At 39.4% G+C, this 27,354-nt stretch overlaps 1 protein-coding gene across 3 annotated transcripts in view; it reads right to left on the reverse strand.

The window, feature by feature from the left end:
• Positions 1-1,596: 1,596 nt before the first annotated feature.
• The window catches only part of SLC10A7 (solute carrier family 10 member 7), a 205,498-nt gene continuing 179,740 nt past the window's right edge, over positions 1,597-27,354 (reverse strand). For all 3 annotated transcript variants that reach the window (XM_090036352.1, XM_090036351.1, XM_090036350.1), the window contains 2 exons: positions 9,763-9,908; positions 1,597-5,431 (listed from right to left, as the gene is read on the reverse strand). In XM_090036352.1, coding sequence (XP_089892478.1) covers positions 5,387-5,431; positions 9,763-9,908 — 191 coding nt within the window. In that variant the 3' untranslated portion in view covers positions 1,597-5,386. The remainder of the gene's footprint in view (positions 5,432-9,762; positions 9,909-27,354) is intronic.

A 27,354-nucleotide genomic window follows, 5' to 3' on the forward strand; every position in this document is an offset into this window, starting at 1 on the left:
CCAACATAAATTCACTAACAACTAGCAGGGTCTAGTCAATGGCTATTTTAGCAGCTATATACCACTAATGTCATTAGATCGTTTCACTCACAGCTATTATCAACTCGTGCACATTTACCTCCTGAAGTGAACTGGGTCCCTGGTTTCAGAATACGGAATAAGAGCAGTAAGTGAAGCATAGCTCTTAGATTTTACCAATGCGCATGTCAGAATTAGTAACCAGGCATACAACGTTAATCTGACACAAAGGGATTCGGTTCTTCATTATGCTGGCGAAGCCTCTGACTTTCTTTCCCTTCCTGTGCAAATTTGAAGTAGAAAGGGTGTGTGTCAAGTGGGGAGCTTGATTCAGTGATAGTTGTTGCTCACTTCATTGTCACTCTGTAGGGTGGCTGGCAGGCAGGGACTGCTAATGTAGGCATATCTAAAAATATTTTAAAAACTTGGCCTCCACTGATGAGAAAATTAAGTGGTGACTCATGCCCTGATCATGTCCAGAATGGATTACTGAAATTTAATGGACTCTGAAACTGATATTCCACAGAGACTGAAATTCAGGGTAGCAGCTGAGAGATCCCATCAGCACCAAATGCTTCCAACACATTTCCTCCATTCCTTTGATCATTGCATTGGTTACAAATTAAACCTCACTTCCTACTGAAGATCTCACTCTCAACCTCTATAACAAAGGAAACAATTAAAGAGCTCATTTTACAACTTCTGCTTGTGCACAAGCTTCTAGCCTGAAGCAGACCTGCCTCAAATCAATTCTTTGTGATGGACAGTTGGAGGATCCAGTGTGTAGTAGATTTGGAAATCACCACTTTTTCCAATAACTTGCAGTGCCACTGATTAAATTTCAGTAAAATCTAAACAAAAGTGTGACACTGCATATGTATACTTACCTAAGAGACAGGTTTTATTGTTCTGTAGTTGTGCCTACATAACCATGGAGATTTGGAACCAAGGTGCCTATTCAAAATCACTCAAGTCCTAACAATGACATGGTTCACACATAGGAAAAGACTGAGATAAAATCTGTCCTAAACAGGTCAGATCCATTTAGCTGGGCTGTCAATATGGAAGACTGTGATAGGGAATGCACTTTTAGTGGGCATACCTCTGAGCCAACAGATTTTAGGGTTGTTATATGCTAGCCAGAACAAGCCACTAGATGATACAAAAGTACTCTTCATTTACTTTTTTTCACATGCTACATAATGCAGAGCATTTTCAGAACAATACAGATACTTCTCCAATAGCTTCCCTTGGGAGACTATGCCACAGATCAACAGACCTGTCACTGGAGCTGCACAAGTATCATCCAGGGCAGAGTTTAGGCCGTTGTTTATTTAACATGTTTACATGTTTATGATACCTTGCCATAATAGTAAGGTAAAGTCACTGGTATTAAAATAAACTGAAGAAACAATGATACAGCCTATTACCCTCCCCAGGGTAATTCCCAAATGCATCAACATCTCTCTATTTAACTGCAAAACAGCCTGTATGATACAAGTTTAAAGAAAATAATCATGCTGTAATAGGCCCCTATACAGAGTTCGGCGTAAGATCAAGATTCAATACAAAATACAATTCAGTATTTGACATTTCAATTTTAATGCCAGAATAACATCAGAAAAGTAACTATTCTTACATATGTGGATTTGCAAACAATTATATATTTTGGACTTGGTCCTTTCTCATTATTTATACATATATGTATGTATGTATGTGTACACTTACACACATATATACCGTGCTTACATACACAAATTTTCATCCTGTTTCTATCCTCCTCCTCCTGTCAAGCTATTCCTGCAGAAAACCATACACATGTAAAATTGAAGATGAAAAGTGTGATTAGGGAGCATACTACAAAGGGCTCCTCTTTCCCTGTTCACCAGAATAATTTATGCAGCTGTATTTTTTGTAAAAACAGACGGCTGAATTCTTCTTTTCTTCTGTGGATGGGTGTAAGTAACCAGTCTCTGCTGGGACCACAGCTTTGTTGGCTGTGTGCTGCTCATGTTAAGGAAAGAACATACAAATAACGACAAAAAAGTAGCGGAACTTGATTTCAAATAAATCGTAGAGTTATTTTACTTTAACGTATTACTTGGACCATTTTAACCCATTAGGTTTTGTGCTTCACATCTGATTTAGACACATAGGGGAAAAATCAACTCTTCTGTTAGTTTGGTACCAAAAGATAGCCAACCCTTCAACTCTAATGTGTTATTTTTTCCTGCACTGACAGTAATATTTTTTCCTGCATTGACAGAATTCAAGATATGCAGAATCTAAGGCATTTAACGAGTGAACAGTATTCTCAAGTCCTAACACAGACAAAATTCTCATTGCCAGCAAAAGGAGTTTTGCCTGAAAATGAACAGTCAGCTTTCTCTTGGCAACTCTGAAGCAAAGCTCAGGAACCCTCAGAAGTTTCCTCATCTTCTTCTTGTAAAAACAGCTCTGTATTTAATTCACTTTAATCTGATAACAATTTGCAATATCCTCTACTTGATTCTCCCCCCTTCTTCCAAGTAAAATCAGGTCTTTGAAGTTATTTACAACAGAATGAAATGGACTGTATGTAGAGAAAAAGATTTCCAAATTCCATTGATAAAATATATATTTTTTTACAATACATTTTTTTTTAAAAAGGGACAAGCAGTAACCTCCAAAACATCATCCTCAAAAGAACGAAACTTCAAGTTACAAAAATATAATGCTGAACGGTTTCATGAGGAAGTTTGTATTTTCTCTTATTTTGCATTAACCAAAGTTATTTTTATAAAGACGTGTAAGCGTAATTGAAGGCTTGACATGAACAGCTTAATAGTCTTTAAACATAACAAAATATTTGGGATATGAATAATTAAGTTCCACTAAGTATGGATTTAAAAATGTATTTCTGTTTTGCTTTACACCCCTTTCAGAACAGTATATCCAACATTCATTTATGTAAAAACAGAAATAAACATACAGCATTTAAGCTCAATAATTACACTGAACAGGACCTAACAAAATCCTCTATGGAAAACAGTCCACCATATTGGTAATGCAGTAAATGTATAACAAAGACATTTTCAATGGAATCTAAACTAATTGTTGCACATAGCAAAGGCATTAGATTCAGTACTTTGAGGTAGATCAGTTGGAATATTAGCAGTGTATTGACTGCTCAGTGTAGACACATCCAATGAAGGGGAAAAAAATGTGTGCAAGAATTCTCTCTGGCGTTTAAACCAGTCATCCAGAAACTCATGCTCTCTTTGGGCCTGATCTCATGCCTGTTAAAGCCAGTAGAAAAATTCACTCAGTCTCATGGAAGCTGGATTAGGCCCTTACGCATGTACACTTTGGAGGTTCGAAAGACAGTCATGGAAACAAAGCCAAAAGAAGGTGTACTGACGCTGTGCCCTTTATCTAACCCTTGGATGTTTTTAGTATATGTGTTAAGTATCGAAAAGGAATTTGGACGCACACAGAGCCAGCTAACGATAAAGTAGAATTTACTATTTGGCTCTAAAAATACGGGTGTGAGCTGCTTTTTTAATTTACTAGTTTAGCTTGTTAGAGGGCTTGAGCCGGCCCTCAAAAGGCACGCACTTGTGGCATACTTCAGTAAGCTCAGTGATGATGCAAGCTCAACCTCAGGTATGGAGAGGCATCTCTCCATCTGCTTAGGGCAGGATTCCTAGTTCTAATCTAGTCGATAAGGGGGACTCTGTACCGTGCAGTTCCATGCACTTTTGGTAGTTGCTTGTTTTATCAACAGGGGCTGTTGATTTTACAGCACATCCTTGGTGATCCATAGTGAGAGCTGATGTCTTAGCCTTGTCAGCAGCTCAGACCATTCTACCGTAAATCATCTCTGCTTGGCATCAAATGTCAAAATCAGGGTAACGTGGCAGATTCACCAAACAGGACTTGAAGAACATATGGGGTCATTCATCCCAAGGGTCTATCCCCCTCAGCACAGATCAGATTCTCAGCTGGTATAAATTGCTGTTTGCACGAGCTGGGAACCTGCACTCTTGTACAAGTTGAATGCAAGGGTAAGAGTGATGTGCCTGGCACCCTTGAACTCTGCACTTGTGCTTATTATGGTTTGAAATTTGATTTTTACTCCTTCTGAGGTCTTGATGTACATGCCCTATCCAGTTCTTACAAGTGGGTGAATTGTAGCATCCAGGTTAAAACCCCCATTCTAGTTCCTTGATTTTCTGAATAAGGTGCAGTGCTTGTTGTGTGCTTAAGGATTATACACCTCTTCCTTCCTTTCTGTACACATAAATAATATTGTGTATCCAGATTCTTTTTTCTTATACTTTTATGACAAAAATAAATAAATATTTTATTTAAAAAAATGCTGCAATTGATTGTCAACTTAATTAAAATAGTGTCTTTGCTACCACAAACATCTTTCTTAATTCTTGTTACAACCTTAATTGGAGAAAAATAATTGTCAACATTCTAGTCCTCATAAGCCATTATTCATTTCTAATATGACAATTTATAACTTAGCTTGCTTGCGACAGTTTCAACATTAGCATCTGCAGTTGTGTCATTGCAGATCTCTGTGTTACATTTGGAAATGAAAAAAGAAAAACAGAAATTTTTGTTCACCTTGGGTAAATCAGAAAAAGTCTCCTAGCTGCACAACATAACTTCACTCAGAACCCAAACAGTAGACCATTTCTTTGAAGAAGCCTATGATGCATTTAAGATATACAATGGCACAATATCATAAAATGGAATTGAAAGAAATTTCTTGAGAAAACCATTAGCTTTGAAGGAATGTCTAGACAACTGCGTCAACACATGCAAATAATTTATGCTTCTCAGCTTCCATACAATGGATGGCCCCATGCTGAGTGTACACAAACTCAGAAGAAAAAGGCATGTCACAGTTATATGACTGGGGAGGGTAACAGAATCACAGAGAAATTCAAGTCAGTCTTGAATCAAAGTTCAGCAAGCACTTCCCTGTAGTCAACTAGCAGAGAATTGTGCCGCTAGTAATTTTGGCTAGTTTAAAACATTAACTTACAGCTGGTGACTCCTAGCTTGAGAGAGACGATGAAGGGAACACAACTTTTAATTACTAGGATCATCCACTCAGATAGAAAAATAAAAACTGAATGACTTCAAAATACTGTACAACCTCTTTCAGTAGCCGACAAAGTGGCTTCTGGAAACAATGCTTTTGCCAAAAGTGCATTTTTAAGGCACTTAAATGGGTATAACTTTTTAGTCATAGATATAAAAATAAAATATGCACTGAAGCAACATTCACAAATACCAGTCTCTGCCGTTGTCTGTGTGTGTACAGTATAGTACATATATACATTCACTGTGACACGGACCAACTTCACTGTTATACCTTCACAGGTGCTTTGGGCTGCCTTGTTAACTTCAGTGCCTGCAAACATGAAACAAAACAGTCATACAAACATACATAAGACAAGCTTTTATTTTAGTGGCTACAATAAGACAGTGGATTTCCAGGTGGTTCTGAGAAATATTAGCATGCAGATAATAAACTACTCTGCTTAGGTTGTATAATGATCTTTTGTTGTTGGCTATTGACACTGGGACCTCTAAATGCACTCTCCCGTAGCCAGGCACTGTGCTTGGCAGGTGTTGGAAAAGGTTCTTGAAACTGCACAACCAACAGGTTAGACCAGGGCTGTCCAACTGGTAATCTGTGGCCTCCAGGCTCCCACCTGGCTGTGACCTCCCCCAGTACTCCCAACTGTAGCAGCTGCAGCTAGAGGCTCCAGGCTTCCCTTTGACTTTTTGCTTCCTGCCCTGCCCTGGGAGGTGGGGTGAAGCAGTGGAGTCAGTCACCCGTACTTGCAGTCACTGTGGAGCTGTGGTTCCTGTACCCTTCTGCCTGCATGGTGCAACAGGGGGTGGGAAGCACTCATGCCCATTGCAACGGGGAAGGTGGGGCAACGGGGTGGACTCAGCTTTCTGAGGCTCTTTTCTATGGTTTTATGATTCACCTATGTAGGTCACCACTAGGTGGCTGACAGCAGAAGAAACAAGCAGGAAAAGGGCTAGAAGTGCTCATGAAGGAAGATGGATCGAGTCTTTGCTGTCTTTGAGAGCAACAGTTAAGCTTCTTGCTCAAGAAACCACCTTGTGAAGTGGCTAATCCATCTATTGACTTGTCTTAAATTCACTATTTTGGAAAAGATGGTTAAGAAGGTTGTGGAGAGAGAATATCTGTAGTCCTCCTATTCACTGTACTTTATACCATCTAGTTTAAGACTTCTTTTCACTGCAGAATCTGTACTACTTGCACTGTTTGATGATTGGCTACCTCTGTCGGTCATTCCTTCCTTTTCCAATACATCCCCAGAGGAAAAAAATAAGTAGTAACCTCTCAGTGCTGAGGATAACTGTTGCCATTGAGTTATGTCTGTAAGAGTCCCTATAGCTTGCTACCACTCCTGCTCAATATTTACGCAAGGCAGATGTAGACCACGTACATTCAATATGCTAACAACATTCATCTCTGTGATCTCATCAAGTAGGACCCAACTTGTGAAACTGGCTAAATTACTCAGTTTGGTTAATGGGAGTTGGGTGCCTGTGGGTTAACAGAGAGGTCCTTCAGAGGGGCTAATACTCTCACTTGCTGTGTGTGTGCTGGGTTAGACCCTCACCTGCTCCTCATGCAAAAAACAGAAGCTCTTAAGAATGATTTTAATCAGCGGCACTTGGACAGAACTATTTTTAGTGTGGATCTTATATATCCAAATCTCTGTCCTCTGAAGATAAAACTACAGCTGTGCATCCTATGTAGATTTACAGTAACTGTATGTGGACGTGTGTTTATTAGGCAGTTGCAAATATCCTACAAATGGTTTTATACAATCCTCTAGTTAGCTTTTAGGTGCAATATAAAGTGCTGGGAGAAAAGCTTTCCAAGACATGATTATCTAAGAGGCTACTTTCTTCCTGTGGGATATTTCTCCAAGTGCTATCAACAACCAGGCTAAAGTTAACAGCTTGCTAGTTTGTGAGGTTGGGGGAGAGGGCAGGCATTTCCTCATGAAGGGTACTCAAGCCCTATCACTCACATCCCCCTTTGTATCCAAGACAGACTGCTTTTGCCAACCTTCAGAGCACAGTTCTCTTTTTTTTCCTTGCACTTTAACTGAAGGGGTGCTTCAACAGATGTGAGGGGGGACACTATTATTGTGATGAATTGGTTAAAAAAAGTGATGGATGTTCTAAGAGATGGGGACCGGTGAGAGTCTTTTTATTGTAGATATTTAGTGTATCATTAACTGTGTACATATTTTAAAGTTGATAAAAGCTCCTTAGAAAAAAACCTGTAGGAACAAATGAGGTACGTGTAATGTGATGCCCCTTTCCAAACACTACCATTAAGTATTGTTAAATGCAGCCATTAGAAACTATATTCTTGGGTATTATACTGCAAAGAGTTTAGGGGAGAGAAACCCTTCTACAATTTGTTTGGGGCATAATTTCTTTTATTTTATTGCTTGGCAGATTCTGCTGCCATACTTTCAACCTAGAAAGACCTCACTGTAGATGAACCACTAAATATTTAAATTCAATTTCATACAAGCAGATCACATGTACTATCATAATTAAGCAAGAATGTCAGTGGAACTGAGTACTGTGACTGGATAACAGTCTCCCACTGCAAGTGAGATGCCAAAGTGAAGCCAAAATGTTTACAGAAAATAAACATCAAGGTGATGATGACATGTTTGTTTTCAAAGTAGGAGACCATTATCCAGTCATAACATTCAGTTCTAGTGTAATTACTGCACCAGTACCGCTAAACAACTTCATTGATTTGAAAACTATAGGAGTAATTAAAATAATATTAACATGGATAACCCAGAACATCAAGTGCAGAATACGGGTGCAATAGAACAAAAATTTCTCAGTATATCCTTATTGTAACATTATAGTCTGGTTAGCACAAGTGACCAATTTGAAGCTTAATGAATAAAAGGCTCATGGCTTGGAGAAGCTCAGAAAAAGGGTGCAATGGTATCTCTAAGCCACTTTTGTTCTCCTTCAATTGTAAACTGAAGAATTTGTGGTTTTATACCCTGCCTAAAGGGTGGCCTAAACTGCAACAGCTGATAGCACTCCAAGGACAACTGCTGTAACTGAGGATCACAGAGATGCATTTTAGTTACACTTACACAGGTTACAGAAAGGAGAAGGATGATATAAAAGACATGATGCCCTAGCACTTCAGTGACTGTCCTAGGACCAGTGATGTCAATTTTAGATCTGATTTTTTTTGTTGCCAGGAATAGCACAAAGCGAGCCTTGTATATCTGGGGGTCTGGTCTACTATATTTTCATTGATTTTTGCTTAAAGGAGATATTTAGGTTAATTTCTTAGGAATCTTTAGTTTGAGCTATAGGCCAAGATTTCCGGAAGTGACCAGTCATTCTGGATATCTCAACATTTTTTAGATTTATTGTTTATTCGTATGGAATGCAGCAACTGAATGACAGAACAAGCTATAAACAACTTATAACCAGTGGCCCTAAGGGATAAGGCTAGTGATGGTTTTAAATTTGATGCTTGATTAGATTTAGATTTTTGAGATGCTTTAACGGAACTGGTCTTTTAGAGAGTCCTGAGCATCCACTCAGGTGTTTTAAATTGAGAAACCAAAAACTGAAGCATCCTCACTCAGCAGCTTGGGAAATCTGAGCCCCAGAGTTTATGACAGCACTGAAGGCTGAAGTCCTCAGTCCAAACTTTATGCTAGGTTTAAGCTTTTGTACACTATCAACCTTCAAGAACAGGAACACCCTCTCTGGGCAAGGATGTTCTCCTGTTCCACACCTATTTAAACCTTGTCATATCTGTTGACCAAAGGTGCCACTTAATTTTAAATCACAAAGATTGGTTTCTGTGATCTGGATATTTGTGTTAGGAACTGGACTGAGAGAATTTAATGCATTTCACATAGACTACTAATCAGATGGAGTAACAGATTCTACCCCTACTGAAATAAGCCAGTAACTTAAATGTGAAAAATCTCTGCATATTCTGTTAGAGGCCTATGAACTTTCCCATGCCACATGCCTGTTTTTAAAACCTGATATGAGATACAATGCCACCATCCAAAAATCTAAAGTTTTTAAAAAAATATAATAACCAGTAAATAATGGAAAACAATAAGAGCCTTAGTTCTGAATGATTTTAATTAATTGTAATTCAGGACCTCATTTAAAACACACCCAGTAAATACAAAGGACCCCAAGCTAGCAGATCTGTGAAATCCCTCACAAGAATAAATTTTAAGGCTAGCTAGCTATATTAGCTAGAGATTGACCCATACTTCAAGGGACATTATTATTAGGTATGATGCGAGCCAAGAACCTGGCTTGTTATATTAAGTATGAGGATAGGTCCAGATGCAGAGATATGGGCTGGATCTGACCTTCTCCAAAGTCTTGGATGACTGAATCTTAAAATCATTTAAGTTGGTCTAATAAAAGAAAGCAGATTCAACCAAAGAACTTTGTCTGCCTGACTCTTGAGGGGTTTTTTAAAAATCTATTGTGAATATCATCATTCTCATAAAACAGGTAAAGGTATAGAGGAAAACCCTTGGTATAGAGGGTCTGCATCAAGAAAACTGAAGGTTTCAGTGACATTTACTTACCATTACTATTTCTTATATTAAAGAAATAATAGTTAGCATTGCAAATACTTCTATGAGAGCAATGTCTTACCTTTTGTCTCGAAATCATCCAAGACTTTATTGTTGGTACCAGTAGACTGCCAAGAAGAATCTGAGCCGGGTGATAGATAAGTAAGGGAACAGAAATTAAAGACAGGTGCTCATAGCTTGCAAATACTATCTTCAGCATTGGAATCCCTGTGGGCAGAAAGACAGAAGATTTTGCTTCTGAGTTTGCTTTTTATATGTAGGATCACAGCAAAGCATTTTGCTAAGATTTTGAACCAGAACCTCCCCCTCTAACCCCACCACACATTTCTGCAAGAACGAAGACACAAAATTAGCTTGTAAGAAGCAAAAGAAGATATGAATGCACAACAGCTTCACTGAAAAGGACCTCTTCCCCTCTGGCAAAAAGGAAAGAGCTGGAAAATACCAGGACAGCTCCCAACAGAGGTTTCCTAATTAAGTTGAGAGCTGCCAAATTCCAGCCAGAGGCTTGATGTAGATCTGTTCCTTCCTGGAGGGTGATTGTGCAGGTGCTGGAGGGAGCCTTACATTCACTTTTTCTTATTGTGCCATGTTCCCACTCCCCCCCTTCCAACCTGCTTATCTCCTCCGATTCACAATTTTCTTCCAGTCCTATCAGTACTGTGGGAGTGTTGTGCCATTTCCATAGTTAAACACTAAGCCACTGGCCCTGTCTGCTGTGATTGATGCATGTAACCAAGGTGGAGAGCCAAGTGCCAGTTTAGGGAATATTCATGTGGCAGAGAACAACCCTGCCTCTCAGAAAAGAGAAAAAAGGCCTAATGAACTAATGGAGCACAACAGATCAACTGAAGGAGTTGATGGGTAATTAGGGGTTACTGGGGAACACAGGGTGCTCAGACTTGAAAAATATCACAAAAAATAAAGACTTGCTTAATGTAGTTTTAGGAATAGGACAGACCAGCACTTGTATGGGATGACTTGGAGAGGGATGATCCTTCCAAGAATAGGGGGTTGGACTACATGACCTCCTTAGGTTCCTTCTAGCACTACTCTTCTATGAAATAGGATCTTGCACTAGGGATGAACAATTATTTTAGCTGGTGGGCCACTTATTCAGTTTTGGTAAGCCACTGATGGCCACACACAAAGTCTTTCAGAAGAAATAATTTGAACAAATTATAGATAAAACACAAATCATATACTAAAAATCAGTAATCTATGATAACTTATTTTTGTACACTATTGTGTGCAAAATATAATTTCATATCATTTCATTTATTAATATAAAATATTATTTTATTTCAAACATTATTTTATTTCAAAAATATTTTTTGTTCTGATTTATGTTTTTTTGAGTAGCATATGTAGAGGCAACTGCATAACAGCTCAAGATAAAGTCTTACTCTTGTATACTGTGTGTGGGGCGTGTGGCGGGGGGATGCCTGTGTGCTGGGAGCTGGCTGATGGAAGAGGGAGGAAGGGAGGGTTAAGGTCGGGGGGACAGCTTCCCAGCAGGGCTGCTACTGCAGCTGCCTGGATACTGCTCATCTACCCCCATCTCCAGTGGCTCCTCTTTGTCCTTCTCCTGCCCCTGCTGTGCTGCTCTGGGCAGCAGGTAGTGCAAGGCACCGGTGAGGTGAGGGGGAAGCTGCAGCCAGGTCATTCCTGCTCCAGTGTGTGGGGCTCCAGCTCCAGGTTATCTTCGAGTTACTCAGCTGTCTGGTGCAATGAGCAGCTACTTGTAGGCAGCTGAGTGGGTGCAAAGCAGTCCTGCCAGGAAGCTGTGCACATTGGGCAGGACTGGGGGCAGGGCAGTGCCATCTGCAGGCATGAGGCAGGTGTGGGCAGGAGCGTGGCATGGGTTGGCCTGGGTGGATGAGTGGGCAGGGCTCGGCCACATGCAGAGTGTTTTGTGGGCAGCCACAGGCCGGATATAATCAATTAGTAGGCCACACCTGGCCCGCAGGCTGTATTTTGCCTACCTTGTTTTATGTGGTCCCCTCCCACCTAGTGGTGAGATGTCATAATAGCACCTGTTGCAGCAATGACTTATGGCAACAGGTGGTCTGTCCTCTCCAGATCATGAACACTTTACATTGCTGTACAGCACAGACGTAAATGTTGAGAAGATGCAAACCAATGACACCAAAAGCAGGAAGGTAACAACTTGCAAAAAAACAAACACAAGCGGTTTGGGGAAAATAATTGCCATGAATCAGACTTGCCAGTTTCCACAGAGTCTTAGCACAGAATGAAAGAGGCCAAACCATCTGATAGCTGATCAGTGACCTATGTGAAATGAACTGCTGCTGATGTGAGTTCCTTTCTCAGTAGACTATATCACAAAAATCATTTGAAGAACTAGTACTGCTCTTGGTTGGCCAAAAGGACAGATGAAGCCTGAATGGTTCATTAGGTAACGAACCACACTCTCTCTCCTTTCACAGGGCGGCCCATAGTTATGGCTGAGAGAAGAATATGGGGAAACTTATGCTGACACTGCTTGAATACTGTCATGCTGATCCAGAAGGACTGCTGCCTTTGTAACTGTGTCCGTCTTCCTAAGCAATAATGGCTACCTAACATTTAGAAAAAGTAGTGCATTCTTTTAAAGAAAAAATGGAATATAGCTATGCAGCTATTTACTTCAAACCCTTTTTTGGTTCAAAATCTCTTCCTAAGACTTTTACTATTACCCCCAAAAATGAGGGGTGTTCGCAGAGGTCGTAATCTACCAGTTCTTGCACTGACCACACAGAGGATCGGATATGAATGTACTTTTCCAAAGGGAAACCCCTGAGAATTCAGCACATTTTATTCCTCACTTAAATGCAGTGGACACACACTGGTTACCTCCATCTTTTAAGCAAAAGCTAGCCAGGAGAGACATTCTTTCAGATCCCATCTGTGTATCACCACTGAGCAGCCCATAACTGGGATCCAAACAAAGAGATCATTTCTAATAAAAACACTATAATTGCCAGAATCTTTTTCTTTTCAACTTTCCTGGCCACCCAGATCAACTGTTGCCACCCTCCTAAATGAGGAAGCATAACTTACTTGCCACATATTTACTACTACAGCTAGCACTTCATTGCCCGGGATACCTGGATCCAAAAGATGCTGCCTCACACTGATCAAGGCACTCTTCCAATCTTTTTAATCCTTTTAGTTTCATGATATTAAACCACTGAGTCTGAACTTCCAAGCCCTTACTCATGCTTGAGTAAGGGCATACATATTTCCAGTGAAAGGCTGTTAAAATTAATCAGTTTGCAGTACTAGGTTCAATATTATTAAACATGCTCAGACAGCACTTGGATTTATCATCAACACAGCTAAATTAGCTTTCAACACTAAAAATTAGTTTTGTTGTGGCATGCATAGCTCAAATCAAAAGGCCGCTAGACCTATTGTACTTTTGAAAGGAATATGGGATTCACAGTAACCTGTTGGGCAGGAAGAGCTTGCCAAGGTGCAGAGAATTTCTTGTTCTTTCATGTGTGTTTAAGGGTTCATGAATGTACTGTATCTGACTGTACCCATTAATAGATATCTCTATTATCAAATATTGTAATTTACTATACAATCCCACCATACTGTCTTTCTAGGATAGATTATGGTTTTCTAGCCAAACAATTTGCCACCTCAAACTTTAACCCATTCAAAAATGCAGCCAGAAAAAAAAATATGATACTTTAAATAAAAATAAAAATCTGAACATGTCCTAATTGACCATCATGCTATGAGAATATTTATATAACAATACAAAAGGCAGAAGCAAAATTAGAACAAACAGTTTATGAGATCAAGCTTGTTCCAGATCCAAAGCGACCAAAATGTTTTTCAAATGTCTGAGAGGCATGGATTTTTGTGGGCAATATCTTTTTGTTGGACCAACTGTGTCACTCACAAAAATCCTTGTCTCTTGCATTTTTCCTAAACCATCACAGCTTCAATTCTACTTTGACCTGGCTTTCAAACATATACATCATTTCTGGGACACAAACAGACCAGACACTATAACCTACAAGGTAACTTTTTTGAGGGTAAAGTTATGATGCCAGTAAAATAGGGAAGGAAAATGAGAGTTACCACCTATAAATACAAAACCCTGTAACAACTCTGACACTATAATTATATAATTATAAGTATGTCACTAAGTTTTAAGGGATCCTTAATTCACTGAGTATTTAAAATACATGTCAGAACAATAGGTCTTTTACAAATGTACAATTACAACAACATTTCTATAAATGATTAGGAAAAACTAACTGGAAGAGGGGAAAAACAGGCAAATTCTCAGGTAAAGATTATTTAAGTAAGGAAAAAAAAAATTTCTTTTTTTCTGTTTTCTTTTTATCCAGTTCCTGATTACTGAAATTCCAGCCGACGCTAGCTGTCAAGAGCACGTAGTAAATATCACACCAGAGAGACTATGAAGATTGGACCCTTAGAGGCTCATGTCAGCAACAGTGCAACAAAAACAAAAACAAGAAAGGTGTCAGAAGTTTTGCTTTTAACTGAATAATAATAAAAAATCCCACCAAGAAAATAAATGTTGAAATTAAAATATTTCTTTGTAATACTTCCAGAATTACTCATAACTTTGAATCCAAGCAAGTGAGGAAAATACATTATTTTTATGTTATGCAAGAAAGAAGCTTGAACGGGAAACCTTTCATATCACTTTATTTCTTTGTAAGATGTTGTAAAACAAACAAGCCCACAAAGAATGCTACTGTTATGACTCCTAGGCTAAGCTTTCATGGAAAATATATTTTTATGTTGAGGTTTGAACTGCTGTTAACTGACTTCATAGCAGAAAACACTGACTGAAACAGTACTGACATGAGCAGGTGCTGCTATAACAAAAAATAATAGAGTGAGAGGGCTGAGTTTAAATTTTTCAGATGGATAGCAAGAAAGGAAGGTGCTAAGCAAAAAGGATTTGGCTATCTTTATTTTTGTTTGTCTGCTCCTGTTTTGTTCATCGCTTATAGCATACAGCAACCAACCCTAATGTAGTACGATAGCTACAGCAACACTACATTAATTCAGACAAAGTCTGCAAAGTACCAGAGTATACGCATTACAAAAATCAGCCTCGTCACACTCCCCTTACAGTTTTTCAAAATGCAAGAAGGTCTCTCACCCCCTTCTCTGCACATCTTGTTTGCAGTCTGACCCAATGGTTTTAAAGGTGTAAGATATACAAACTCACACCAACTGGGTTTCTTGCTTTTTGTCATATCTCTTACGTAGTGTAATTTGTCCTGAATGGCACTAGCATAAAAGGGATTTGCTCTGGGGTTTGTTGCTTATCTGTGATTTCAGATTCCCCTTCAATGCCTTATATAACTTCACAGATCAAAAGAACAAATAGCTGAGCACTCTGGGAGCATGTGGCCAGGGCCATATCCCACTCACTTCCAAAGAAAGAGGGAGAAATGGGGCCCAGGCATGTAACAAAAAGCTTATTGTGGGATCAGGTTAGAGAGGGGAAAAGTAAAAGGGAGGAACATCAGGAATTATTTCAAAATATGTCCTTGTTCCTGAGAGGAACACCCTCCCACCCTAACACCAAAGAAATGCCAAGCCACCCGCTCACTTTCCAGCTGTATTTTTCCCACTTATCACCCGTTTGGTCTTGCTCCCTTCGCCTCCCTCTTGTCTGTGCTCACTGCCTTCGCAATGCTCCTCACTCCTTGGCTCCTGCACTCAGGGGTCTGTCTTTCTCTTCTGTTCCTTCCCACTCTCTCCTTCTTCCCCGCTCCTTCTCTTTGTGTTACCACACACTCTTGTTTGGCCTGAGTACTTTTGCTGCTCACAAGGGTCTGCTCGCTAACAGCGTAATGCAGGGTGCTGACAGACATGCAGATCCCTGGTCTCACTCATGTAACATACAGTGCTTCACAGAAAGCGCCGTGAATTAGACTGACCCCCCTGACCCAACAGATGCTTGCTCTTGGGTCAGGAGCGTGGGGGATCGAGCTCCACTTTGGAACCAGCCCAGGAGGAGCTGTGTGTCTGCAGCTTCTCTCCTCTCCCCACACCTGACTCCCCAGCTCCAGAGAACTGACACTGGTATCCCATTTCCCCCCGATACTTGGTTTCTTTTTCTGTGAGTTTACTAGTTCTTTGTTATTATCTTTAGCATATGTGGAAAAAAACTGCAAGTAAAAGAAAATCTGTTCATCCTCTCTCCATGGCTATCAACACGGCCAACAATAATGACACCATGACGGTAGAGAGTGCGAGTATTAGAAGAGCTATTTGTGCGCCCCTGCACCAGGGAGGTATTCTGATTTGGCCCTAAGGTTGTCCTTTGACCAGCCCTGATCTAAGGCTACTGTTTCCCTAGTAACCAGCTCAACTGAAATGTATTTATCCTTCCCCCAGCCTTGCACCCAATGTAACCTCACACATCTCTCCCTCCCTCCTGCTCTCTCCCCTTGTTACTTTTTCATTTTCTAGTCTCCTTTATACAAGGCCCATGAAAATATCATGCTGCACTTCACTACATTTAGTTAAATGTAAAATAATAATAATAATAAAAAACCTACAAGATTTGAAGGTATTTTTAAGCAAATTTAAATACAGGGCTCTTTTCATCTAGCTATCGCTGCAGTAATATAAATGAAGCAAATTAATTTTAATGCTCCAAGGTACTGATTCTGTGTCACCGTAGTTGACAGGATCCAACTAGACTTTATGAGATGGCATTTGACTTTATGGAAGTGAGCACTATGCACGCATTTACAATTTTACAGGGACTTTAAGCTGTCATGCTGAAAAATGTTTATAAAACATTAATCAAAAAATGCCTCTTTAATACAATGCATTGTCTGAAAGATGTTAGAAGGCACATATTGTAAATGGATTCTTTTTCTGACTAAAGTAATTTCTACCAAAAGCATTTCCCCATTGCTATACAAGTACACAGTGTGGATAGATAAAGAGCACTTTCTCAGCACATTACTACCTGATCCAAACACTTGGGAAATCACTAATGTACAGCATGCCATATTTCCATGTCACACATGACACATTTGTCTAAAATTACCCAACAGAGTTTGACATTGCGGCATATTCCATAGCAGAGCTTTCAACTGACATCTGCCAAGTAAGAACTTCAAGTAAGAGCTTTCTTCTTCTAACAAGCAAGTAAGAGTTTTCTTTTATCCTATGCCCATGATGGAAGTGATAAAACAATAAGTACTGGAACTCAGTTTTTTTCTAGTTTAATATGTTTATTTTATGCTCCTTGAATTTGTAAGCTTCCCTCATAGCAGTGCTTCATCACTGCTATGATTTGAAAGAACTTAATAGAACATTTTTATTACTACCAAAATGTGGGCCATTATCCCTCATACCCAAAACAGAATTATTGCTAGATGCTACACTTATTTACTTTATTGTATAGTTCCCCCCCCAAATGTCTGTATGCCTAACAATTTATCCTAAAACTTTATTGCTTACATTACTGAACCACATTCCAAATCACTTGTGCATTGCACATACGAGACACTGCAGTATTTTTACTTGGAGAAACATATTTGGTACAACAGAAAGAGAATACTGCTGAGCCTATGGACCCACAAGCCATCAGAGATGAAAGCAGAACTCACAAAAAGAAATGAAAATATTAAAACACAATCATCAGTTTACGGCTTATAGTACTATATTCTACTTATCTGTACATTTCTAATCTGTTGATTACCATGTTGCTTAAAACTGTTGTAGATAAGAAAAGACGACTAAATAGAAGCATTACTGGGGTACAAGTAATATTAGCTTCTTTGTCCCTACCCAAGTTACATTGCCTTTCTATAGGACTGTTTGAGGCTGATAGTGTAAGTACTGTCAGGGCATTTAAGAATACTGTATACTGAGTAAAGTCCTTTGCAGAGAGGAAAAAATCTTGAACTGAATGTTGCCAGAGAAAGACCCTTTCAGCTGGGCCTCCTGTGGTGGGGAATTCCATAGCCAAAAACTTGACTCCAGGGAATGTGCATCATGATTTTGCCAACCATGCTGTTCCTCTCGATGGAGGTATTTCCAAGAAAAGAAAGGACAGTTGTGGACAGAAGCTAGTTCTAAATCATTTAGACTATAAATGGGCATCATATTTATCCTGGGATAAACCATTTTGTCTCTGTTGTCTCAGGATAAATCCTAAAAAAGTTTCCTCAATAAGAGGTAGTAGTAATTTATCCCAGGATACAGCGATGTAGGTCGGTACAGTTATCCCAGGATTGTGTGACCGAATCAATGGCAGAACAGTGGCACTGCATTCAGCTGCTCATTAAATTGTGGGCAATATGTGTACATGCCAATCCTGGGATATTTTATTTTGGGACAAACACAGGCACAATTTATGCAGGGACAAATTCAACGTCTATTTCTAGCCCCAAGGATCAGCTATGGGAATGATGTTGTGGAAGCAGGTAAATTCTTGGATGGAGAGCTATCAGCAAGTACAGCACACTGGTAACATTATGATTAGTTTTTGCTTTAGAGAGGTTTCATATTGTACTGGGTGGAACTTTAATTTCACCTTTGCAGTTATTCTTAGGGAGCAGAATTTGAAGAACAACAATATAGCTAGGCCCTGAATCCTAAAGGAAGAGGCAAAATCTTTTGGGTAGCTGTTCATGTTTAGCTTTCTGGTTGTTGTTACTCTAGGACCTTGGGACAGCACATCATTTTGATCATATGAACAGGTGCCTTTGATCATAGTTGGATCCAGGGGGTGGTGCAGGTATGGTGCTGCGCATGCACAGTGAGCTCTCTGAACTCCGTGGCTTGTCCATGTGGCTACTGACAAAAGCCTATGTTGGCAAGGCTCCAGAACCCAGGGAGTGAAAGCTGCCACAGTTTGTACCCGCTCCTCCACTTCAAACAGGAGATAATCCTACTTCAGCTGGAAGCCTTAGCAGGTCTGTGCTTATCCTGATGGACAATGCAACCCATGCACCACAGGAAGGATAAAGAGTCTTCAAAAGAGTTTTCAGGGCCCTAGCCCAGAGGCCTGAGAACAGAGACAAAGCTGTGGTGGAATTGAATCCCACAAGCCATTCAGAAGATCAGACAGCAAAGCCAAACTCACAAAAAGCAATGAAAAATGTTACAACACAATCATCAGTTTATGATGATTCTACTGGCCCACAAGTTACTCCGGGTTGTAAGAGAACCACTTTGTGCTATTCAGTCCTGCCTGTGTGAGATGACACCAGTTGCAAGAGACTTGACAGGGCTACAATGCAAATAATGAAGTGGGGGAGGAAGAGAAGATTCACCAGGAAAGAGACAGATATATCTTTTGTCACTAACACCAAAAGAAAAGCTGGAGAAAAGCTAGTGCCCTAGGCAGGCTTTTACTAATTTTAGTTTTTAGCTGTTCAGGTCAGTGGTTTACTATATTCAGATTACCACAGAAGTCTGAGGCTGTGCAATATAAAATGTAGTTACTAAGAAATGGCACATCTTGGTGCTATCAAAGTTTTAAGTAAATAAAAATGTAAAGGGGAAAAAAGAGAAAGTGCAGTTTGATCTATTTCTGGTTTTTCAATGAGTATGTTCAGATTGGAAGTGATGTTTAATGAACGACCCAAGCCATCTCACCAGATGCTAACAATGAAACATTTAACACCAACAACTGAAGACTGATTCCTTAGACTCAGACGCACCTCTACCTGCTTGACAGCATTGTAACAGTAATTAGTTAAAAGGGAATTCAAGAACAAATCAAACCACCCTGAGTCTTATTTTGAATCTGGTTAATACCTACAATGGGACCCTTGTATATACATAGCAGTGTGGTAGCACTGGCCCTAGTTATTTTAGAGACATTTTGTTGACATTTAGAGACACTTTATCAAGTAATTCTTCATACAGAAAATGTATGTTAGGAGTTTGTCTCCTGCTTCATCAGCTGTACTAAAGCGATGAGTTTCTTGCTCTCAAAGTCAACTCCAGAAATGCCCTTGTCTGTCTACAGTTCCAGTAGCCAATACTTTAATAGAAGACAGCTATGATAGGGCCTTAGAAACTATAATGATTAAAAAGAAGTACCTACAGAGGTAGAGAGCTATTGCGCAGACTGAGAGCTTTGTTTTAATAAACACACATTTTCCTTGAATACAACCATTCTACCTTCTATGTAGCTGATGCTAGAATTGACTAAGCATAAAAATTTTGACTACGTGAATTTTACTTAAATATATTATTAGCATAGACATTATAAGATACTCACATGCATTATTCCTATTGTATTTGGGAACACGCAAGGAAGGATATGCCCCAAACTTGTTTCAAATTGTCAGTTAATTTGACTTTTAAGAAAAAAAAGAAATCTCTCCTGAAGCATCAATGCAAATGAAAATCTGACTGCATACATTAAACAGAACTTCTTTTCCCTACTTTATTATTTACTTTTCTGGGCTATGGGAAAAGACAGCTATTAGAAGCTAGAAATGCTGGCACTGACTTTACCTTTGATTCTCTTTTTAGAATTTTTTTGGCCAGCAAAAGAGCATACTTGGTGAAAGAAACCCCAGAGGAACTAAATGATTTACCTTTGCTGTCACTTGGACAATAACTTAAGATTTTGTGGGTATTACCTCTTTCTCCAGAGTTAGTAACAAGAACTGTGTATATCTATCTCCTGTTTTAAAACGCTGAAAATTAGGAACGTAGTACTTATAGGGGCTGTTTTCTTTGTTTTAATTCTTGCACCCATAGCTTCAGAAGTGTCTCGAGTCAGCATCTGAGACCAGCTGCCAGAAGAAGCACTAAAACTAGTACATGTAGATGCGACAGTCTCAGGAAGATTCAGCATCCTCTTCAATGCTCTCAGACTTTAGTATAGATGGCATCTGTAGCCTCTGCCAGCTTGGGATAAAGGAATCTTGAGCTGTGTCCAAACTTGGATCTCCCCAGGGGTAATCTGTCAGCTATCTGCTGAGTATAACATAGTCTCTTAAAGTAGATAAATTAACTTTAACTGTTTTTTGGCGGGGAGGGAGGGTTGGGAGGCCTCTCTTGTGTCATTATCATTTTACAGCTGGATCTGTGTGTTTATTTATTTTTTTTGTTATAAAAAGGTATGAACTTGCTGTCATTAAAAACCTGGAATCTGGTTTTTAGTGTCTAATCCAATTAAGCATACATCTGGGAAGACACACAACCAAATAAATAATTGGAGAGGTGCAACTCTGAAATGACAATTGTTATTCATCGATCTCTTTTTGCAAGTCGAGATTGAGAGATGTAAACTTCAAGTGAATGAGATCTCCTGGGTGAGATTCTTCAGTTCAAACACAGTAAACAACTGTTGTTCTCTGATGCACATTTTAGTACTGCTGGAGGCAAACTTTCTAAATATTAATAAAAACCCTACTACTGGCAGAGACTACAGATGAATAGGAAGCACTGGGAGCCAATGCTGAATTTCTTGCCTATATTCAAAGTCTAATCAAAAAGCATATGTCTCAGGTCAGATAAGAAGGGCGTTCCCCTAATTTCCTGGAGAAGCCCCCTTTTGCAGTCACAGAGAGATCAAATTTTGGAAAATGACAGAATCATGAACATCATGTTGAACACAGCAACAGAAAAGCATGCACCGTGTTCAAGCCTCACAACAAGTCATTTAAACTACAATATTTCCTACTTTGCAGTACACCTATCAAGAGATTATCCTCCTGGAAAAAGGGTCACTGTAGCCCCTTTGGGCTGCTCTGGCAGTACAGAGAGACCATGGGGATGTGGTGGGGGAAAAGGTATTGCCAAAACAATGCTGCTTTTTTTGGCTGCTTTGAATGGCATATATCAAAGCAGGCCTGGGTTTACTCTAAGAAGTGCCTGTTTGGCTATTGTAGTCTAACTGTCACACTGAAAACGACTGTGAACGTTCACTTCATTATGCCAGTCTGAAACACCAAGAAAGCAGCCTGGCAAACCAGGGGAAACTACTTCATTTCAAAAAAAGTATTTTACTATTCTAGTGTATTGCTGTTGAAATGCTTTTACTATAAAAATACGATACGCTTAAAAAGCATGTACAACATGAGGGTGAAGTCACTGGTTTGTCTTTATCAACAGATGAAAAAAACCCTTGTGCAGAACCCTGGAGACAGAAATCTTGCTGGCAAAAATAAAAGATGCAAAGAAACCACAACTTGATCTAAATTGGGTTTGTTCAAGCGGGCTTGCAGAGCCAAGTAAATGAGTATAGTGTTCAGACGTTTCCTCCTTAAAAATAAACCTATTAGACATATGGTCAGGTATAAACTTATGATTTCCTATAATATTAAAAAAAATATGCTGAAATCATGAGCCTCTGCCAGAAGTTTGTGTGTTGCCTGAGCTAAGGCCTGCATATTTTACTATAGAAAGAAAAAATTTACAGAGGGAAACATCAAACTCCCGAAATTAAGTTTTATGAATATGGCACAGTAAGTCATGCACTACATTAAGGGCTTAATCTTGTTTATCAAACTCAGTGCTTCCCAGTTGGTGACTGAAATCATGATTTAAGTTGCTGATTTAAATCAATTCACTTTGCAGGCATATAGAGAAATGGACAGCTGGGGTGAGTGGGCCATAGTAAGAGTGCTTCTGCACCTGATGACACGCAGTCTCTGGACTCTAAAACCTATGTTAGATAATAATGAGGCACAAAATGGAGGATTATGGGAAAGCATATGAATGACAAAGGCTCTGAAATGTAAAGCCATAAAATGACTTGGAATCAAAGTTTAAATGGATCTCCAGGGTTATATAGTTGAAGTCCCTGCACAGATGCGGGATCCTATTCCTAAACCATTCCAGACAGATGACTACACAGACTTTTCTTGAAAACCTCTATTGAACGACATTCCACACCTTCCCTAGGCAGCCTGCTCCACTCTTCTACTGTCCTTACAATTATGAATTTTTTCCTGAGATTTAATCTAAATCTGTAGTTTAAAGCCAGTGCCTCTTGTCCTGCCCCCTGTGGCAAAGCAGAACAGTTTTTCTCTCTCTCCTTTATGACAGCTGTTCAAATATTTAAAAACTCCTTTTTATGCCCTCTCTAAATCTCTTTATCTTTAACCCAAACTTAGTTCTTCATATAGCTTGCATTCCAATTAAGTTATTAACTTCATACTTAGAAGAACACAGAGAAACCTTTGGATCCTCTGCAATTTCTCTATGTCCTTAAAATATGTTGCTCAGAACTGGAGACGGTATTCCAGCTAAGGCCCAACCAATAGCAAGTAGAGAGGTACTTACTGCCCATGCTCCATGCCTTGCATGTGTTGCTTATTAATGCAACTGAAAACTGCATTTGGATCTTTTGCAACAAGCTCAGTTCTGGCTCATGTGGAGTTTTTGATCCACCATAACCTCTAGATCCTTCTTGACAGTGCTACTACCAAACCATTCAGCTTCTCCCATTCAGTACCAAACCAATTTCCCTCATTTTCTCCCTTAGGAGTAGCATCCTGTATATGCTCTTGCTGAATTTCATTTTTCTGCCTATTGCCCTTCTTTCCAATTTATCAAAACCACTTGGAATTGTAATCCTATCCCCAAAAGTGCTTCCAACTGCTTCTACTTTTCTTTAGTCTATAAATGTAATTAGTACACTCTGTTGTCCCACATCCATGTCATTAATTAAATGTTAAATAGCACCAGAACAGACCCCTGTGAAACGTCACTTGAGATCTCCTGCCTGTCCGACATCAATCAATTTATAGTTGTTCTTGCGTGTAGTTATTTTACCAATTATGTATCGACCTAACAGTAATTCTATATAGCTCTCATTTCTCCTGCTAACTTATAAAAATGTGTCAAATGCTTTCCTAAATTCCAGGTGTATTATGACCACTGCATTCACCACATCTAAGGAAACAATTACCATGCACAAAAGGAAATGCATTTGATTTGGTATAATTTAGTCTTAACAAATTCAGGTTGGCTGTCAGGGATCACCTCTACATCCTCTAAATATTTGAGGAATATTTTTAGAATTTAGCTAGTAAACCCCCAGCTACTGAAGTCAGTCTGACTAATCTCTAATTCCCCGGGTTCTCCTTTTAAATGATGGGAATTATGTTTGCTTTTTTGTCATCCTCTTGGACCATGGCCCATCACTTACGAGTTTGCAATTATCATCAACTGGGGCTTCAAGATTTCTTTGGCTAGTTCCTTCAGCATTCAGGGATTACTTTTTTCAGACTCTACTTACAAAATTAATTCAGATTATTAAAAGTTCTTTTACACATTCTTCACTTATCATGGGGGCATGGATGAAGACTGAAGCAAAGTAGACACTGAGCACCTATTTTCCTTAAAGCTTCTATTAATAACTCACCTTATCTGCTGAGCCCTACCACCAGATCCCACAATTTCCCTGGTCTTTGATTTTCATCTGACATATTTGTATAACCTTTTTCTTATTGCCTTTAACATTTGCCACTTGTAACTTGTTTCTTTTTGTCGGCTTTCCTAATTTATAATTTTATTCCCATATGTTCATGCTATTCCTTTTTTACTTCCTTAGTGACATGCTCTTCTTTCCATTGTCTGTATGTATCCATTTTGATTTTCAGGAAACTTAAATCCATCTCCGACTCTTCATCAGGTTAGCCACACTGGTTGCTTCCAGACATGTGTGGACATTTGGTTCCCTGGGAACAACTAGTGGCGGCACACCTTAAGACTTTGACTTTAGTTCATCAAAATAAATACTTTTACTACTTAAGAGCATTTATGTAACTTCAAAACTTGAATTACATTAATTTAAGACAGCGCTGGCCAACTTCTAAGCTGCATGCCATAGGGGCTGCAAATTAACCTCTTGTGCACAGCATGCAGCTGTGAGTTAGCCAGCCCTGATTTAAAAATGTGACAATAGAAAGAAAATGGGAAAATGTACCCTTAAGTGGAAAAAAATCCATTAAGCACCTTTAAACAATCTATTGTCATTCACACCTAACATTCTGCATTTTTGATAGTTGGAGTATGCAGCAACTACTTATTTTCTTCTGAACAACAAGTTGTATTCAAGTACTTGAAGGTTTAAATTAAAAAACAAAATATTGCTGAGTCTGCTTGTTTATTTTTCCTGCAGTGACTGATGGCCAGTAATTTGCTCTCTTTTGAAAATACAATAATCCCCTATATTAGACTGCAACTATGTGCAAATATAGGCAACAAGCCTGCAGTATTGTTTTAGATGAACCATACTGATAGCTCTGCACTTCCTTCAGGCCTCTTCTTTCTTGCTGAATGAACTCCAGGGAATGGCATCATGTCGGGCTTTCCAGATGGATTATGTGAAGCCATAGCTCAATGTCATTTTCAATAGCAAGACTCATAATTAAAGGTCAAATAGTCACTTCATCTGCAATCAATCAATAGAAGAAGTACTAATACTAAGTACTAATCAATCAATGGCAAATGCACTAATAAAAGCCATGAATCAAATGCCTGCATATGTGTGTGCTCATATGAACTGTGCATGTATATGGGGAGAGAGAGAGGGGAAGAAAGAACAAGTGCAGTTGAATAAGCCAGAGGGTATTGTGGGTACTGCATTTATCCACTCTATAAGTTTGTAGGCCTGACTCACTAGGTAACTGAAATATAATTAAATATTATTGTGTGCGTCTACCTGATTTATAAATCACTGAAAGTTTCATTTAAATTAGGCAATATGAATCAGTTTGTGCTATTAAATTAAAAATATAAAGAGACCTAGTCAGTATAATCTGTCTTTATGCAAACACGCCTTATATCCCGATCTTCGAGGGAAAAAAAACCAGTGTGTCAATTAGTCTGTCTACAAAATAAAACTCAGCATGTGGAAACACCACTCATCTCAGTGCAGAGTGAGCACTTTTCCATAGTTTCAACAGTGGAAGTGGCAGTTTGCCTCATGAGCATGCACTGCATGGGAATTACTTGGTTTCACAATATGGTGTGGGAGAAAGTGCCTTATGCAAGTCTTCTCATGCTTCTCCTTTTACCACTTCTAAAGCTTTAAAGCTGTCATTTCTTCTTCTCTTTTGTTGGTTCCCTTCTAACTTCCCCAGGGAATGGATGAGAAGCACCTACTGGAGCTCTAAATGCCAACAAATGCCAAGCTGAGAGAAATCAATCTTAGGGCCCAACAGTGAAACTGCAGTTGTAGGAGGTCACTTATATACTACCAGCTGAATAGCGGCACTAGAGCCTTGAAGGTAAACAGAAACAAATCCTTCCCGATGGGCTTGGAGGAAGATGTTAACCATGGTGATGGAACACAAAAAGCGATGTAATCCCTGACCATTCAGAGCTTGCAATGAAACTTGTAAATAAGCAGCCAGTGCAAAAAAAGCAAAGCATGAGTCATACCCTCCTAGTGATCTGCCCACTGGAGAGGCAAACCTCAGCATGAGGCACCAGCTGGAATGTCTGAGTGCTCTTTAATGATAAGCTCAAAATGAAGCAATCCACCCTGAAGTTAAAAAAAAAAAAAAAAAAAAAAGGTAAAAATAGTACTGTGACAAAATCTGAGTAGAAAAGGTGGGACTCCAACACTGTGCAACCTATCACCACTAGCAACTCCTATTAATTTGTGTATCCACCACTAGAAAACAAATGTTATTGGAAGGAAGACTATGAGAGGCAGTAGATGATTTTCAACTATGAGAGGCAAGTAAATGATCCAGATACATCTATTTGTAAGTAGCTGACGCAAGAATAGCTAACAAGAGAGGAAAAAGCATGCTCATTTTCAGTGAAAGGAATCCCAAGAGATATTTCAAATTTAAATAAAGATTTCTTCTGTATCAGAGGTTACACAAGTATATACAGTTCCCATACAAAAATCACACAATAATGAAAAAGAATCTTCAACCATTGCACATATATATGTGCTTGAATGCATGTAGCATTTATTTTGTTATGTCATAGCTGTGCTGTAGGTCCACAAGTTCCTTACTATAATCATGTGTTGTGATGCTAGTGCAGAAGTGCAGGGCTATGTTATTACTATGTATGGTCTGACTTTATACTCAAAGCAGCAGAAACTAATTTGGTAAAAAATAATTCAAAGTACTACAGCAGAGTCAAAAAAGAAATCAAATACCACATTTTCATGTATATAACTTTTTCTCCAAAACCAATCAGTGGCAACTGGGGCAAATGTGAGAAGCATGGCTCTGCACAGGTAAGGAAATCTGGTGGCAGGGGTGCGGTGGCAGCATTAGTTACTGTAGCTCTAGGTGCCACAGCAATTAATACTGCCACTGCTCCCCCACTGCCAAATTTCCAGATGTATGGGGAGCTCCACCTGGCTGAATGATACCTGGCTGAATGATATAACCTCACATACTGGTTCAGGTTGGTGCGTGGGGTCAGTTTACAGCTGGACCTGGCACCCAGGATCAGACCTGGCACTCCAGTTCCAGGGCCGTGTGCCACACTGGCTCTATGAGAGAAAGTGTTGGTCAATCAGAAACCAGGACTGAAGGCTGCTCTGTCTGCTGCTTTCTATCTAGCTGTGAAGGCATGGGACATGGGGGAAGGTAGGCAGGGATGGCTGCAGCTTGGCTCCAGGCACCAACCATGTGAGCCCTCCCAAATATAGTGTAGCTATATTTTAATTGTATTTTTT

Source organism: Crocodylus siamensis, chromosome 2, assembly GCF_052110815.1.
Source record: "Crocodylus siamensis isolate JL-2025a chromosome 2, ASM5211081v1, whole genome shotgun sequence".
In the NCBI taxonomy this organism is placed as follows: Eukaryota; Metazoa; Chordata; order Crocodylia; family Crocodylidae; genus Crocodylus; species Crocodylus siamensis.